The 14122-nt window shown below is 43.8% G+C and overlaps 1 protein-coding gene across 1 annotated transcript in view; it reads right to left on the bottom strand.

Moving 5' to 3' along the window:
* Positions 1-14122, bottom strand: part of LOC141192604 (death-associated protein kinase 1-like) — a 73964-nt gene that overhangs the window by 32192 nt on the left and 27650 nt on the right. The window contains exons 10-12 of the mRNA XM_073662084.1: positions 11006-11203; positions 7370-7468; positions 6309-6386 (exon numbers count right to left, since the gene is read on the bottom strand). Coding sequence (XP_073518185.1) covers positions 6309-6386; positions 7370-7468; positions 11006-11203 — 375 coding nt within the window. The remainder of the gene's footprint in view (positions 1-6308; positions 6387-7369; positions 7469-11005; positions 11204-14122) is intronic.

Raw genomic sequence — 14122 nt, 5'->3', positions numbered from 1 at the left:
ATCAATAGGATCAAGGGCTTCTTGCGCCTTCTACATCAGCACGACCAACCGAACTCAGTGATCGCTGCAGGAATGTCAAAGCTGCAGCAGAGCAGCAATGACCAGAGTAGCACTGGAGAGTCAAGTCTTTTGGGTTTTCTCTCACATACTTTCAAGGTTGAATTCACAAAAGCAATTGGAAGAATGAGTGGGTGTAATACGCAATATTTTATTAGAGGTTTTCACTTCAGCTTCAGAAAGCCTTAGTTACTTACCGGTAACGGGATTTTTCGGAGCCCATGACAGCACCACGTGAGAGAGGATCCGCCCATCAAGGACAGGAAACCTACAGGTTAAAAAGGGCGGCCCTCTCTTCCCGCCTCAGTTTAGTTAACAGAGCATGAGAGTACCGCCAAGGTTAGTTATAACAAAACATAATCACATTAAGTACATTACTTTTCATCAATTTCCCGCAAGGGTGCACAAAAAGAAATCAAATCTACAGGAGTGCACAACACCATTGAAGGGAGGGAATATACGGGTGCTGTCATGGGCTCCGAAAAATCCCGTTACCGGTAAGTAACTAAGGCTTTATTCGGTCGTCCATGACAGCACCACGTGAGAGAATTACAGAGACGAAGGAAATTAGGGAGGGACCACAGCTTGAAGCACCCTTCTCCCGAAAGTGAGATCTGCAGAGCCACCCAGATCCAATCTATAGTGCCTATAGAAAGTAGAGGGAGAAGACCAAGTGGCAGCCTTACAAATCTCCTCAATGGAAAGCCCTGTCTTCTCCGCCCAGGAGGTTGACACCGCTCTGGTAGAATGCGCCCTCAATCCCTCCGGTATCTCTTTATCCCCTGAGGAGTATGTGAGGGAAATGGCCTCCTTGATCCATCTAGCGATTGTAGCCTTTGAGGCCTTACAACCCTTCCTAGCCCCCTGATAGCAAATAAATAGGGACTTATCCTTTCTAAAGCCATGTGATACTTCTAAGTACCTTAGTACGCACCTCCTAACGTCTAAAGTGTGAAGTCTCTCCTCTTTTTGATTTTTGGGTGGAAAGCAAAAAGTTGGGAGAACTATTTCCTGGGTTCTATGGAATTGAGTGGCCACTTTAGGAAGAAAGGCTGGATCAGGTTTTAATATAATCCTATCGTCCAGAATTTGCGTGAATGGAGGGCATATTGAAAGGGCCTGTAGGTCACTGACTCTCCTGGCTGAAGTTAGGGCTACTAACAGGACCGTCTTTAGGAAAATAATTTTGGTGGAGACTAAATCTAGTGGCTCAAAAGGAGGACTGGTCAAGGCATCTAAGACATAATTCAAATCCCAGGGAGACATCTTTGCTTTGGTAATGGGTCTACACCTAAAGGAAGCTTTTATAAAACGGCCTATCCAATAGTTATCTGCAATATTGGAAGAAAATAAAGCTCCCAAAGCCGACACCTGTACTTTCAAGGTACTGGTAGTGAGACCTAATTCTAAGCCTCGCTGCAGAAATTCCAGAATTTTCCCAATAGGGGGCCCCTCCTCCACCTTAACTTCGGCAAAGGACAGAAACTTCCTCCAAGTCCTGGCATAAATACGGGTGGTAACAGGTTTTCTGCTAGCCAGGAGAGTATTCACTACATTTGCGGGGAATCCTTTGTTGGTCAATAACACCCTCTCAAATTCCACGCCGTCAAATGTAGACTCGGGGTTGGAGGATGGGAAAGTGGCCCTTGAGTGAGGAGGTCCGGAATCTCCAGAAGAACCCAGGGATCTGATATGGACATCTTCCGGAGACAAGGGAACCACGGTCTTTTGGGCCAAAAGGGACATACGAGTATCACTCTGGCCCGGTCTGCCCTGATCTTTTTTATCACCGCTGGGAGCAGGATCATGGGAGGGAAGGCATATGCCAGAGGAAACCTCCAGGGAACCATAAAGGCGTCCACTGCCAGGGGTACTTCTCTGGGGTCTAAGGAACAAAAAATTTCCACTTTCCGATTGGCTCTTGTTGCGAATAAGTCCACAGTCGGAAGGCCCCACATTTCTACGATTCTGGAGAATATGTGTGTATTTAGGGACCACTCTCCTTCTTTTACAGAAGTACGGCTGAGGAAATCCGCTGTGATGTTTTCCTTGCCTTTTAGATGAGTAGCCGAAAGAGAGAGACAGTGATCTTCGGCTTTCAGCAGAAGTGCGTTCGCTACCCTCATCAAGTTTCTTGAGCGGGTTCCCCCTTGGTGGTTTATGTAAGCTACCGTGACTTGATTGTCCGAGAGTACACGGACATGCTGGTCCTGAAAATATATAAGGAACTCGTTGAACGCATGCTGCACCGCCAGAAGCTCCTTAACATTTGATGACAACTGTTGCTCACTGCTTGACCAGGTTCCCTGCACTAATTTCCCTTCAAAGTGAGCTCCCCAACCTGTAGCACTTGCATCAGTGGACAAGACTGCAGTTGGACTACATTCCCAGGGAAACCCTTTAGCAAGATTGTCTTGTCGTAACCACCAACGAAGGGACCATATGGCACGAGGACCTAGCGTAAACTTACGGTCTAGATGCCCCTCTAAAGCTGCGTTATTGTACAACACATCCCACTGAAAGGCTCTTGAATGCAATTGTGACCAACGAACCGCAGGAAAAGTGGAGGTGAAGGTTCCCAATAGTGACATGGCCTTATGGAGTGACATAGAAGGTTTACGTATACATTGTTCTACCAACTCCCGGATTCTATCAATTTTCTCTTCTGGAAGACAACATAGCTGTTTCCTGGAATCTAATATGACCCCCAGATATTGTTGTACCTTGAGTGGAGATAGTGTAGATTTTTCTAAATTTAGAAACCACCCCAAACTCTTTAAGACCGACATGGTCTCCTGCAGGTGGGTCTCGCATTGAACCAACGAATTCCCCACTATCAGGAGATCATCCAGGTAAGGGATAATTAGAATGTCCCTTTCTCTTATATGGGCCATAACTTCCGCCATTACTTTAGTAAAAACCTGTGGGGCTATAGCTAAACCGAAGGGGAGTGCAGTGTATTGGAAGTGTTTAACCACCCCGTCTATTTCAATGGCCAGCCTCAAGTATTTCTGGTAATCACTATGAATTGGGATATGGTAATAAGCATCTTTGAGATCGAGCACTACCATATAGCATTGGGGAAAAAGTAACTTTATTACGGATTTTAAAGACTCCATTTTAAAGGTGTGTATTTTAAGGAAATTATTCAGGGATTTCAGATTTATAATTGTCCTGAAACTTCCATCCGGTTTCGGAATCAAGAAGAGCGGGGAGTAGAAACCAAGACCCTTTTCAGCTTCCGGAACCTCAATCAGGACGTGCTTTCTTATTAGGGTTTGTACTTCCGAAACGAGGGCAGCCTGGCGTTCTGGGGAAGAACTGGAGGGAACAACCATGAACCTTTTGCCTTTCAGGAAAGTATCAGCCCGTCTGTCTATGGGGTCCCTCAATGCACCCATATCATCGAACGGGAGGGAAGTTCTTTTCGCTGCTTTAGTAACAGCAACATCCAGCTTGGGTGCTTTTAACCAGGAGGAACACATAGCATCCTCAAACGGATATTTCCTTTTAAAGGATGGAGGAACACTACCCTTCTTGTCAGGCTTTCTCCACTCCTTATCAATGAGGTCTTTCACCCTTGAATTTACTGGAAAGACCCTTCTCTTCTTTAGCCCCAGACCACCAAACATAACATCCTCAGCTGACTTCTCTACCCTCGAGTCCACTATCCCCATTGTAGATCGGACGGCTTTTACTAGGGCATCGACCTCCTTCAGGGGGAAGCACTGTCTGTCTGGCTCACTATCAGAGGAAGAGAAGGCGGAGGAGGAAGCGACCGATAGCTCAGAGTCTGAACCCGGCTGGGTTTCTTGAGGAATATGCCCAGACTCTGAACCTTGCAATGCTTTGCCTATTTCTTCCCTTATTAAAGTTCTTAGGCCTAGGGAAAAATCTGAGGTCTCCTCCGATATCATTTTGCTGATACAAAGCTGACACAACCTTTTGCTATAAGAATCAGGGAGTGGACAGCTGCATAAGGCACACTCTCTGTGCTTGGACTTCGAAGAACATTTCTTGCTCTAAAAGAAAGTCATAGATAGAAAGAAGGAGGAAACATTAGTAGAACTTTCACGAAGATTCCACTCACCTCACAGAACCTTCGGTACCGTAGAAGCAGAAGAATCCAGCATGCATGGCGAGGAATCACGCCGCACCGGATCGTCCTTCCTGCTCTTAGTGGTAGCTCTTCTAGTTGTACGACCAGACCCTAGCCGGGAATGACGCTGCGCCACTAGTTGTGAGGGCTCCCCAGAGGGCTGCTCCTGCAGCAGATGTTGTTGCCTAGGTGACAGCTCCTGTGAATCTTCCATAGCTTACAATGTAAGAATGGGCTGGGAAGCACTTCTGTATGTTACCAGACCCTTTATATACTGGCCATACCGGTACCATGTGTGGGTGTGTGTTTCCTTTTTTTTTTTTTTTACCCAGGAGGGCGTTACCTGCTCCTTGGTCTTCCTCCCCAGGTCCAGGTGGGATCCAGGTGGGCTACTCGCCGCCAGATCCTCAATCCCCCGGCGTTCAGCTGCTCGCGCCAAAAAATTCAAACGAGCCCCGCCCCTTCCGGTGACGTCACAGGGCTTCCGGAAGTCGCGTCAGAAGGTCGCGCCCGTCACGTGCGCTGCTGGTGCGACCTGGATCTCCTGCAAGCGGTAGCGAGGGGGGGGGGGGAAGCCCGCTAGCGGCCCCACACCTAGCGGACATCTACCTCCCGTGAGGCGATGTCGCGCCTGCCGCAACGCTCACGGAGGCGCCCCCATGAGCCCTGCCGTAGCGTCTCCAGAGGACCGGGACGGACCGGCTCCAACCACCTGCTGTGGCCCTCTCTGGGACAGGAGTCCATCTTCTGCAGGTAAGCCTGCAAGGTCCCCCATCATGGACAGGAAACCTAAACTGAGGCGGAAAAAGAGGGCCGCCCTTTTTAACCTGTAGGTTTCCTGTCCTTGATGGGCGGATCCTCTCTCTCACGTGGTGCTGTCATGGACGACCGAATAAAGTAGAGATAGTTTTTGAGTTTTTATATATATATATATAAAATGATTCTGGGGACATTCTGATTTAAGGATTTTACTTTTTTATAATCGCCTACATTACACAAATACTTTTTTCCACAGAATATTTAATTGGATTCAAGTGAAGTAAGTAAAACTCCGTTTGCTATTGTATGCTGTATGAAAGCAGCTGGCAAGGTCCTGGATGGGAGGTATGTGCCGCCGAGGTGGCTAGCCTCGGTGATGCGAGTCCCAGAAGAGAAGGCTCCAGCAACGATAAGTTGCTGATAGGGTTTTTTAATGGGTGCAGATTTTTGGGTTCGGGTTTTAGGAGCGGATAGAAGAGCTGGGTGGGACTGGCCACTCCCATATCTCCACTTTGAAATTTGAAGGGCCCATTTAAGGCAGCTGGGCTACCTTATTGGGGGCTCTGTCAGAGGCTGACTAAGACTGGACTTAATTTTAAACGGGTGAGCCTGTTCTGTGATCCCGTATTGCAATATGGACTGTTTGTTTATTTTAGCTTACCTTTATGATGGAGCAAAGGCTTTTTGTTTTCCTTTATGCTAGAGATTTATGAACTTAAATAAACCTGTTTGCACCAAAAAACGTTGTGCCTGTGTGGATTTGGCGACTACTAAAGAGCATGAATCCTCCAAAATACATTAATGAGCCTATGGACTAAAATAGCTGAAAAAGATCAACCTTTTTAGAGGTTTTAGAAATTTTTAGCAAATAATAGGTGTTTGTTATGTTAGACCAGACCGTCTAAAAACTGCACCAGATTCACTGTGATACATTTGGTGCATTTTATGACTGTCTAGTCTAAATATATGCTGTCTAATTTTTACACAGGATTAGTAAGTCTGCCTTTCAGTTGCTAGTTCTTTCTGCTGCCAGATGCCATACATACATAATACAGAATTGCTTTTAACTTCACACAGAACAATAACCTGCTGCTTGTTGATTCCTGAATATTTTTTGTCTATATAGAAGGAGGAGCATACTAGGTGCAGGAAAACTTCATGTCTGAGAGCGGCGGACATGCATATACTAATGTGCGGACAAGTGGTTGTGCCAGTAGAAATGTTGGTAATGCTAACGGATGGAAACAATATATGTGCTATAACACTACAGATGAAATGCTACAGCTCACAATTTAATTATGGAGAATACCTCATGTTGCTGTATTGTGATTATTTATTTAATTGTAATTATTATATAATTAGACAAGAAATAGAAACAGGAAAACATGATTACCTTTCGAAGCCTTGCTAGCAAACTGACAACAGGTTCATGCTGTTCAGCCTTGCCAAGATCTTCTGCAGTTTTGCCATCCTATCAAATGAAATCATCAGCGTAAAAATGAAAGCAGCGTCTTATGATTCTTCATGTTAGGCATGATAACTGGTATTATGATAGTGAGACAAGGTCTATTAGCTACAGGGTGGTGTGCTTTATTTCCTCAGATATGACAATTGGGGCCTACTTTTGATAACACTTCAGTTTTAGTAGATTACTGCATCACCAAAGGGTGAGCTCCGCAGTGAATATATAATTATAAAGGAGTCTCCATTCTTACAAATAACTTAACAGTACGAAAAATGCTGAAAAAAACACCTGGTAAAACACTGAAAAAACAGTGCGAGTTTTGATTTTTTAACAATAAAAAGACTGATTACTTTAAAAACTAATGTGCCACCCTGGGGCTGAGGGTTTATGATTAATAATGAGCGCAAGTGCTCGGGTATGCACAGAACATAGCGGGTGCTCGAGAGAGATATTCAAGTCCCCACGGCTGCATGCTTCACACCTGTTAAACAGCCACAAAACATGCGGCGATTGCCTGACAAACAAGGGCAATCCCTGCATGTCTTGTGGCTGTTTAACAGCCGCGAAACATGCGACCGCAGCGACTCGAACATATCACTCGAGCACCGCGTTACTCGGTGCATACCCGAACACCCCTGGCAAACTCGAGTAACGAGCACTTGCACTCATCACTAATTATGATATTTCACTTTGGCCCAATTCATTTAAAAAGTGTCTGAACTGCAACATCCCAAGCCCACCCCATAAACAAAGGTGGCACAGTTTCTGGAAAAAGCCAGCCGCTTTTATTAATTTTTTTTAATCTGATGTGGCGCTTCAAAAGGAGAAAAACAAAAATGAATCCAATTACTATATCCATCTTTTACATTGCTATGATGAATATTGTTTTTCAAGCTTTTAGTGATCATGTCCCTACAATAACCAATCTAGTTTTAGTTGATCTTATTACTGTTTGTTTTCACAGATTAGAAACAAATCTATTCACTTACCATAGTCAGTGCCTCCACATTGGCACCAGAAAGGCAGAGATATCGAACCACTTCAAGAATGCCATTGTTTGCTGCAAGGTGCAGTGGGGTACGGCCATACTGTGAGAAAGTAAAGACACAATATAATGATTTCCATTATTATATACCATCACACACAGCCAATAAAACCCAGTAGCCTCAAGTCCTTTTGATTTTATCTCACATACTTTCAATTCACAGATGGATGAATGAGTAGGGGTAAATAATAATATCTTATTAATTTCAACTTCACCCACGAGGGAGTACAGATAGCTTTGGAAAGATTAAATTTTTGGAATCTCTGACATTACGTAAATACTTTATTTCACAAAATGCTTCATTATTATTATTATTATTTATTATTATAGCGCCATTTATTCCATGGCGCTTTACATGTGAAAAGGGGTATACATAGCAAAAACAAGTACAATAATCTTGAACACAATGTGACAGCGACTGGTACAGGAGGAGTGAGGACCCAGCCCGCGAGGGCTCACAATCTACAAGGGATGGGTGAGGATACATTAGGTGAGGGTAGAGCTGGTCATGCAGCGGTGGTTACTGCAGGTTGTAGGCTTGTCGGAAGAGGTGGGTCTTCAGGCTCCTTTTGAAGGTTTCCACGGTCGACGAGAGTCTGATGTGTTGGGGTAGAGAGTTCCAGAGTAGGGGGGAAGCACGGGAGAAATCTTGTATGCGATTGTGGGAGGAGGAGATAAGAGGGGAGTAGAGAAGGAGATCTTGTGAGGATCGGAGGTTGCGTGCGGGTATGTAACGCGAGACTAGGTCAGAGATATATGGAGGAGACAGGTTGTGAATGGCTTTGTATGCCATGGTTAGGGTTTTGAACTGGAGTCTCTGAGCAATGGGGAGCCAGTGAAGAGATTGACAGATAGGAGAGGCCGGGGAATAGCGGGGGATAGGTGGATTAGTCGGGCAGCAGAGTTTAGGATAGATTGGAGGGGTGCAAGAGTGGTAGAAGGGAGGCCACAGAGCAGGAGGTTGCAGTAGTCGAGGCGGGAGATGATGAGGGCGTGCACTAGTGTTTTTGCAGATTCATGGTTGAGGAATGTGCGGATCCGGGAGATATTTTTGAGTTTGAGTCGACAGGACGTGGAAAGGGCTTGGATATGTGGTTTGAAGGAGAGATCAGAGTCCAGGGTTACTCCAAGGCAGCGAGCTTGAGGGACTGGGAGAGTGGACAGCCATTGACATTAATAGATAGGTCAGTTGGGGGGGGGTGAATGGGATGGCGGAAAGATGATGAATTCTGTTTTGTCCATGTTAAGTTTTAGAAATCTAGCAGAGAAGGATGAAATAGAAGACAGACATTGTGGGATTTTGGTTAGTAGGGAGGAGATATCTGGTCCAGAGAGGTAGATCTGTGTGTCATCAGCATAGATGGCCTAAGGTGTAGCTGGAGAAGAGCAGGAGTCCTAGAACTGAACCTTGAGGGACACCGACAGATAGGGGGTGAGATGAGGAGGTGGTGCATGAGTGGGAGACGCTGAATGTCCTGTCTGTTAGGTATGAGGAGATCCAGGATAAGGCCAAGTCTGTGATGCCGAGAGATGAGAGAGTTTGTAGTAAGAGGGAATGGTCCACTGTGTCGAAGGCAGATGACAGGTCTTGGAGGAGGAGGACGGAGTAGTGTCGCTTAGATTTGGCGGTTAGTAGGTCGTTGGTGACTTTAGTCAGTGCAGTTTCAGTAGAATGGTGCGGTCGGAAACCAGATTGTAGGCGGTCGACGAGGGAGCAGGAGGAGAGGTGGGAGGACAGTTCAGAATGGACGTGTTGTTCCAGTAGTTTTGAGGCATAGGGGAGAAGTGATATGGGGCAATAGCTAGTCAGAGAGGATGGGTCAAGGGAGGGCTTTTTGAGGATGGGTGTGATTGAGGCATGTTTGAAGCATGAGGGGAAGACACCAGTTAGAGCTAGACCGGGCTATAAAAATAGATACTGATATTGACATAAACTGGAAACTGCAATGAAATATGCATATCGTTGATTTGTTCATATATAAAAGCCAATATGTATAGCCAAATCTGTCTGTATGTATGTATGTATATTTATCCCTTAAAAAAAGCAGGTACAGAAGGACTGAGCATTCCTCATTTACATTGTATGCAAAGGAAAAGTTACACTTTGGAACTCGACATTTGAAGTCACATTAAACTATAGGCTAGAGAATGACATTAGCAGGAATTTCTTAATATAAAGGAATGTCTCGTTTTACAAATGGGAGTGACTAATATAATTCAGTAGGATAGCAATGAGGGTGTACATTTGCTCAGCTGCCCTCCTTATTCTTTAAGCAGAATATGCCCACCATAACCAAGGTGGTCACTCCCATTCAGTGACTGTATTAAAAATACAAGAACATTCAAGATCAGTTCCGATAGTTAAGTCGCGGAAAAACATAACCCTTTGTAGCTGCGTGAGCCATTTTGTCACGTTACAGGTAAATATGCTGATGACCCTTGATACCACAGTGAAGCAGTAACTATGCTTCCTACCTAAGCCTGCATTTAATCATTAACCAACAGTGTAAAAACAGGTACAATTAAACAAGAAACACCACAATATGGGTTTCTACTGTATGCCAGTCCCTAGTTGGAGTAACATTTTGGGTGGAGGCGCTCTCAAATTGTAAGATGTGCCTAATTCATTAGGAGGTGTGCATCTTTTCATGAATTTGGCACTTCTTACTTTATCGCACCTTTCTTCATTAAGACTGGAGTGCAGAATGTCAGGGGCTAAATGCACAGACCCCCGATTCATTCAGACTTGTGTTCTGCACACCTGCCTTGATGAAGAGTGTGCGGGAGAAAGATGTCCCCAAGTCATTAAAGGGCACGTGCATCTTACTGATTTTGTCGCATCTTCCACCTGTCAAGTGCCACTGCAAGAAACGTAATCCAGTCAGCGGCTTTCACCTCCAGCAGCGCACATGTCTGCCTCCTGCCTCGGCCGTGAGCAAGGCCTGAATGCACTTTTGCTGCATTAAAAATGCATTTTCATTTGCAATTCGTCTGTGACGTAGAACTTCATATCATATGGAGTACAATCCCGTCACGATTCATACCACCTTTATGGCACAAATTGCCATGAATCTCTTAGCCATATCCCATCTCTTGGCTAAGCTGCGCCCACTTGGTGGAATTAACTCGAGGCGGTGTATAAAACAAAAAGTAATTACATTTTGCAGCATTTCATATTGTTTTACACTATTACGCTGGAGAAAATTGTTTAGTGAATCAGGGCCATAACTTCTAATACAACAAGTAAAAGAGGTTCTCTGGGATTTTACACTAGTGCCCCCTTCACTACATTATATGCCCATCCCTCCATCTGGCACTACAGTTCTGCATATTCAAATGAACACGAGGCTGCAATACCAGACACAACCACACACATGGATGTCGCTGTCAGGCACTGCAGTGAAGGGGCCTTCTGCAGATCCCAGGACCCCCAATAATGGCCTAGTGTTAAGTTAACTAAGAGCACAAGTGAAGAACAAAGGCCTTGTAGACAGTAGTCATATTTTATTTGAGCACATACGTGATACTGCTGTTGACGTACATTAGATAGAACACTAAAGTCAGTGGTGGTTCAGCTCACCTTGTTAGTAATATCCAAATTACAGTTAGCTTCACACAGTGCCATTACAATAGGAATATTGCCATCTTTGCAGGCGACATGCAACGGCGTGTTACCATGACGATCCTGGAAGTCTACATAGCACCCCTGATGGATCAAGGTTTTCACTACTTCCATCTGACATCTTCTTACTGCAAGGTGCAAAGCTATGTGGCCATCCTGAAAGAGGGGGACAGAAACATTGGTCAGCCTCAGAATGCAGTTAGAACATAATATGTATGTAAGTATACATAGTTTGCACCAGCGGCACAGCCATGCTGCTGGCCAATCTGTCAATCTTCAGAAGCGCATTATTCCCCTGGTGAGCAGGAGGCTGGGGAGGACTGTGCTCTGGAAGAAAGGAGGCAAGTCGAAACCTTTAAAGAAGAACATGGCCGCTTAACAGCAACACAACTGTCTGTGGGATGTGTCTGGTATTGCAGTCCAATACGACTTACTAGAATGGGGCCACTCTGCAATACCAAACAAGGCCCAAGGTCGAGAGTGGCGCTGTTTCTGGATGAAAGCAGCTCTGTTTTTCTAATCTCATAGAACTTCTTAAATGTAAACAAACAAGTAGTTAAAAGCCTACGAAGAGGTCACTTGTGATTCATCGAAATGACAACGCAAGCACGGTGTAAGTACCTATCATGAGACCGATAACACATGACACACAGTGCAGGAATGTAGAAGAAATGACAGCATGGCTGCAGATCTAATGCAAAGCTTTCATCATAACCTGGCTGTGTCACTGCGGATACTGCTCAGGCAGGAGACGCTTGGCACATGTTTTGCCATTCTAGCTGTTATGAGCATCTCATTTATCCAGTGATTTTTCAAGAGTCTCTGCAATTACTACTTCCATATAACAGCAATAATCAATCAATTTGTGATATTTGTAAAATTTTTTGCAATCAATCTTATCCTCTTTAAATAGTACTGGAAATTTGTTAGACTTCTCCCCCACTCCCAATGGTCAAGTGCTTTGATAATATCGGTCTCGTACGTCCAGCAGAGGAGATACATGGACATCATCTGCATATCATCCAATTATCAATCACTGCTAAAATGTTCTAAAAAAAACCATCAATACATTTATGGCCCAGCAGTTTTCATCAAAAAAAAAAAAAAAGAGGTTTTTGCATATGTACCGTGTTCTATATGTGAATTTTTCATCTCCCTATTGCCTAATTACATCCCTGTGCCATCTATATGTCCATTCTGTACCACATTTACATCCATGCACCATCTATATGTCCATTCTGTACCACATTTACATCCATGTGCCATCTATATGTCCATTCTGTACCACATTTACATCCATGTGCCATCTATATGTCCATTCTGTACCACATTTACATCCACGTGCCATCTATATGTCCATTCTGTACCATATTTACATCCATGTACCATCTATATGTCCATTCTGTACCACATTTACATCCATGTGCCATCTATATGTCCATTCTGTACCACATTTGCATCCATGTGCCATCTATATGTCCATTCTGTACCACATTTACATCCATGTGCCATCTATATGTCCATTCTGTACCACATTTACATCCACGTGCCATCTATATGTCCATTCTGTACCATATTTACATCCATGTACCATCTATATGTCCATTCTGTACCACATTTACATCCATGTGCCATCTATATGTCCATTCTGTACCACATTTGCATCCATGTGCCATCTATATGTCCATTCTGTACCACATTTACATCCATGTGCCATCTATATGTCCATTCTGTACCACATTTACATCCATGTGCCATCTATATGTCCATTCTGTACCACATTTACATCCATGTGCCATCTATATGTCCATACTGTACCACATTTACATCCATGTACCATCTATATGTCCATTCTGTACCACATTTACATCCATGTACCATCTATATGTCCATTCTGTACCACATTTACATCCATGTACCATCTATATGTCCATTCTGTACCACATTTACATCCATGTACCATCTATATGTCCATTCTGTACCACATTTACATCCATGTGCCATCTATATGTCCATTCTGTACCACATTTACATCCATGTGCCATCTATATGTCCATTCTGTACCACATTTACATCCATGTGCCATCTATATGTCCATTCTGTACCACATTTACATCCATGTACCATCTATATGTCCATTCTGTACCACATTTACATCCATGTGCCATCTATATGTCCATTCTGTACCACATTTACATCCATGTGCCATCTATATGTCCATTCTGTACCACATTTACATCCATGTGCCATCTATATGTCCATTCTGTACCACATTCACATCCATGTACCATCTATATGTCCATTCTGTACCACATTTACATCCATGTGCCATCTATATGTCCATTCTGTACCACATTTAGATCCATGTACCATCTATATGTCCATTCTGTACCACATTCACATCCATGTACCATCTATATGTCCATTCTGTACCATATTCACATCCATGTACCATCTATATGTCCATTCTGTACCACATTTACATCCATGTGCCATCTATATGTCCATTCTGTACCACATTTACATCCATGTGCCATCTATATGTCCATTCTGTACCACATTTACATCCATGTGCCATCTATATGTCCATTCTGTACCACATTTACATCCCTGTGCAATCTATATGTCCATTCTGTACCACATTTACATCCATGTGCCATCTATATGTCCATTCTGTACCACATTTACATCCATGTGCCATCTATATGTCCATTCTGTACCACATTTACATCCATGTACCATGTATATGTCCATTCTGTACCATATTTACATCCATGTACCATCTATATGTCCATTCTGTACCACATTTACATCCATGTACCATCTATATGTCCATTCTGTACCACATTTACATCCATGTACCATCTATATGTTCATTCTGTACCACATTTACATCCATGTACCATCTATATGTCCATTCTGTACCACATTTACATCCATGTGCCATCTATATGTCCATTCTGTACCACATTTACATCCATGTGCCATCAATATGTCCATTCTGTACCACATTTACATTCACGTGCCATCTATATGTCCATTCTGTACCACATTTACATCCACGTGCCATCTATA

The sequence above is a fragment of the Phyllobates terribilis genome, unplaced genomic scaffold (assembly GCF_046119375.1).
Source record: "Phyllobates terribilis strain yellow unplaced genomic scaffold, ASM4611937v1 Scaffold_1__5_contigs__length_1240528914, whole genome shotgun sequence".
NCBI lineage: Eukaryota > Metazoa > Chordata > Amphibia > Anura > Dendrobatidae > Phyllobates > Phyllobates terribilis.
The sequence above is the reverse complement of the archived record's forward strand: the minus strand, read 5'-3'. Positions and strand labels throughout refer to the sequence as shown.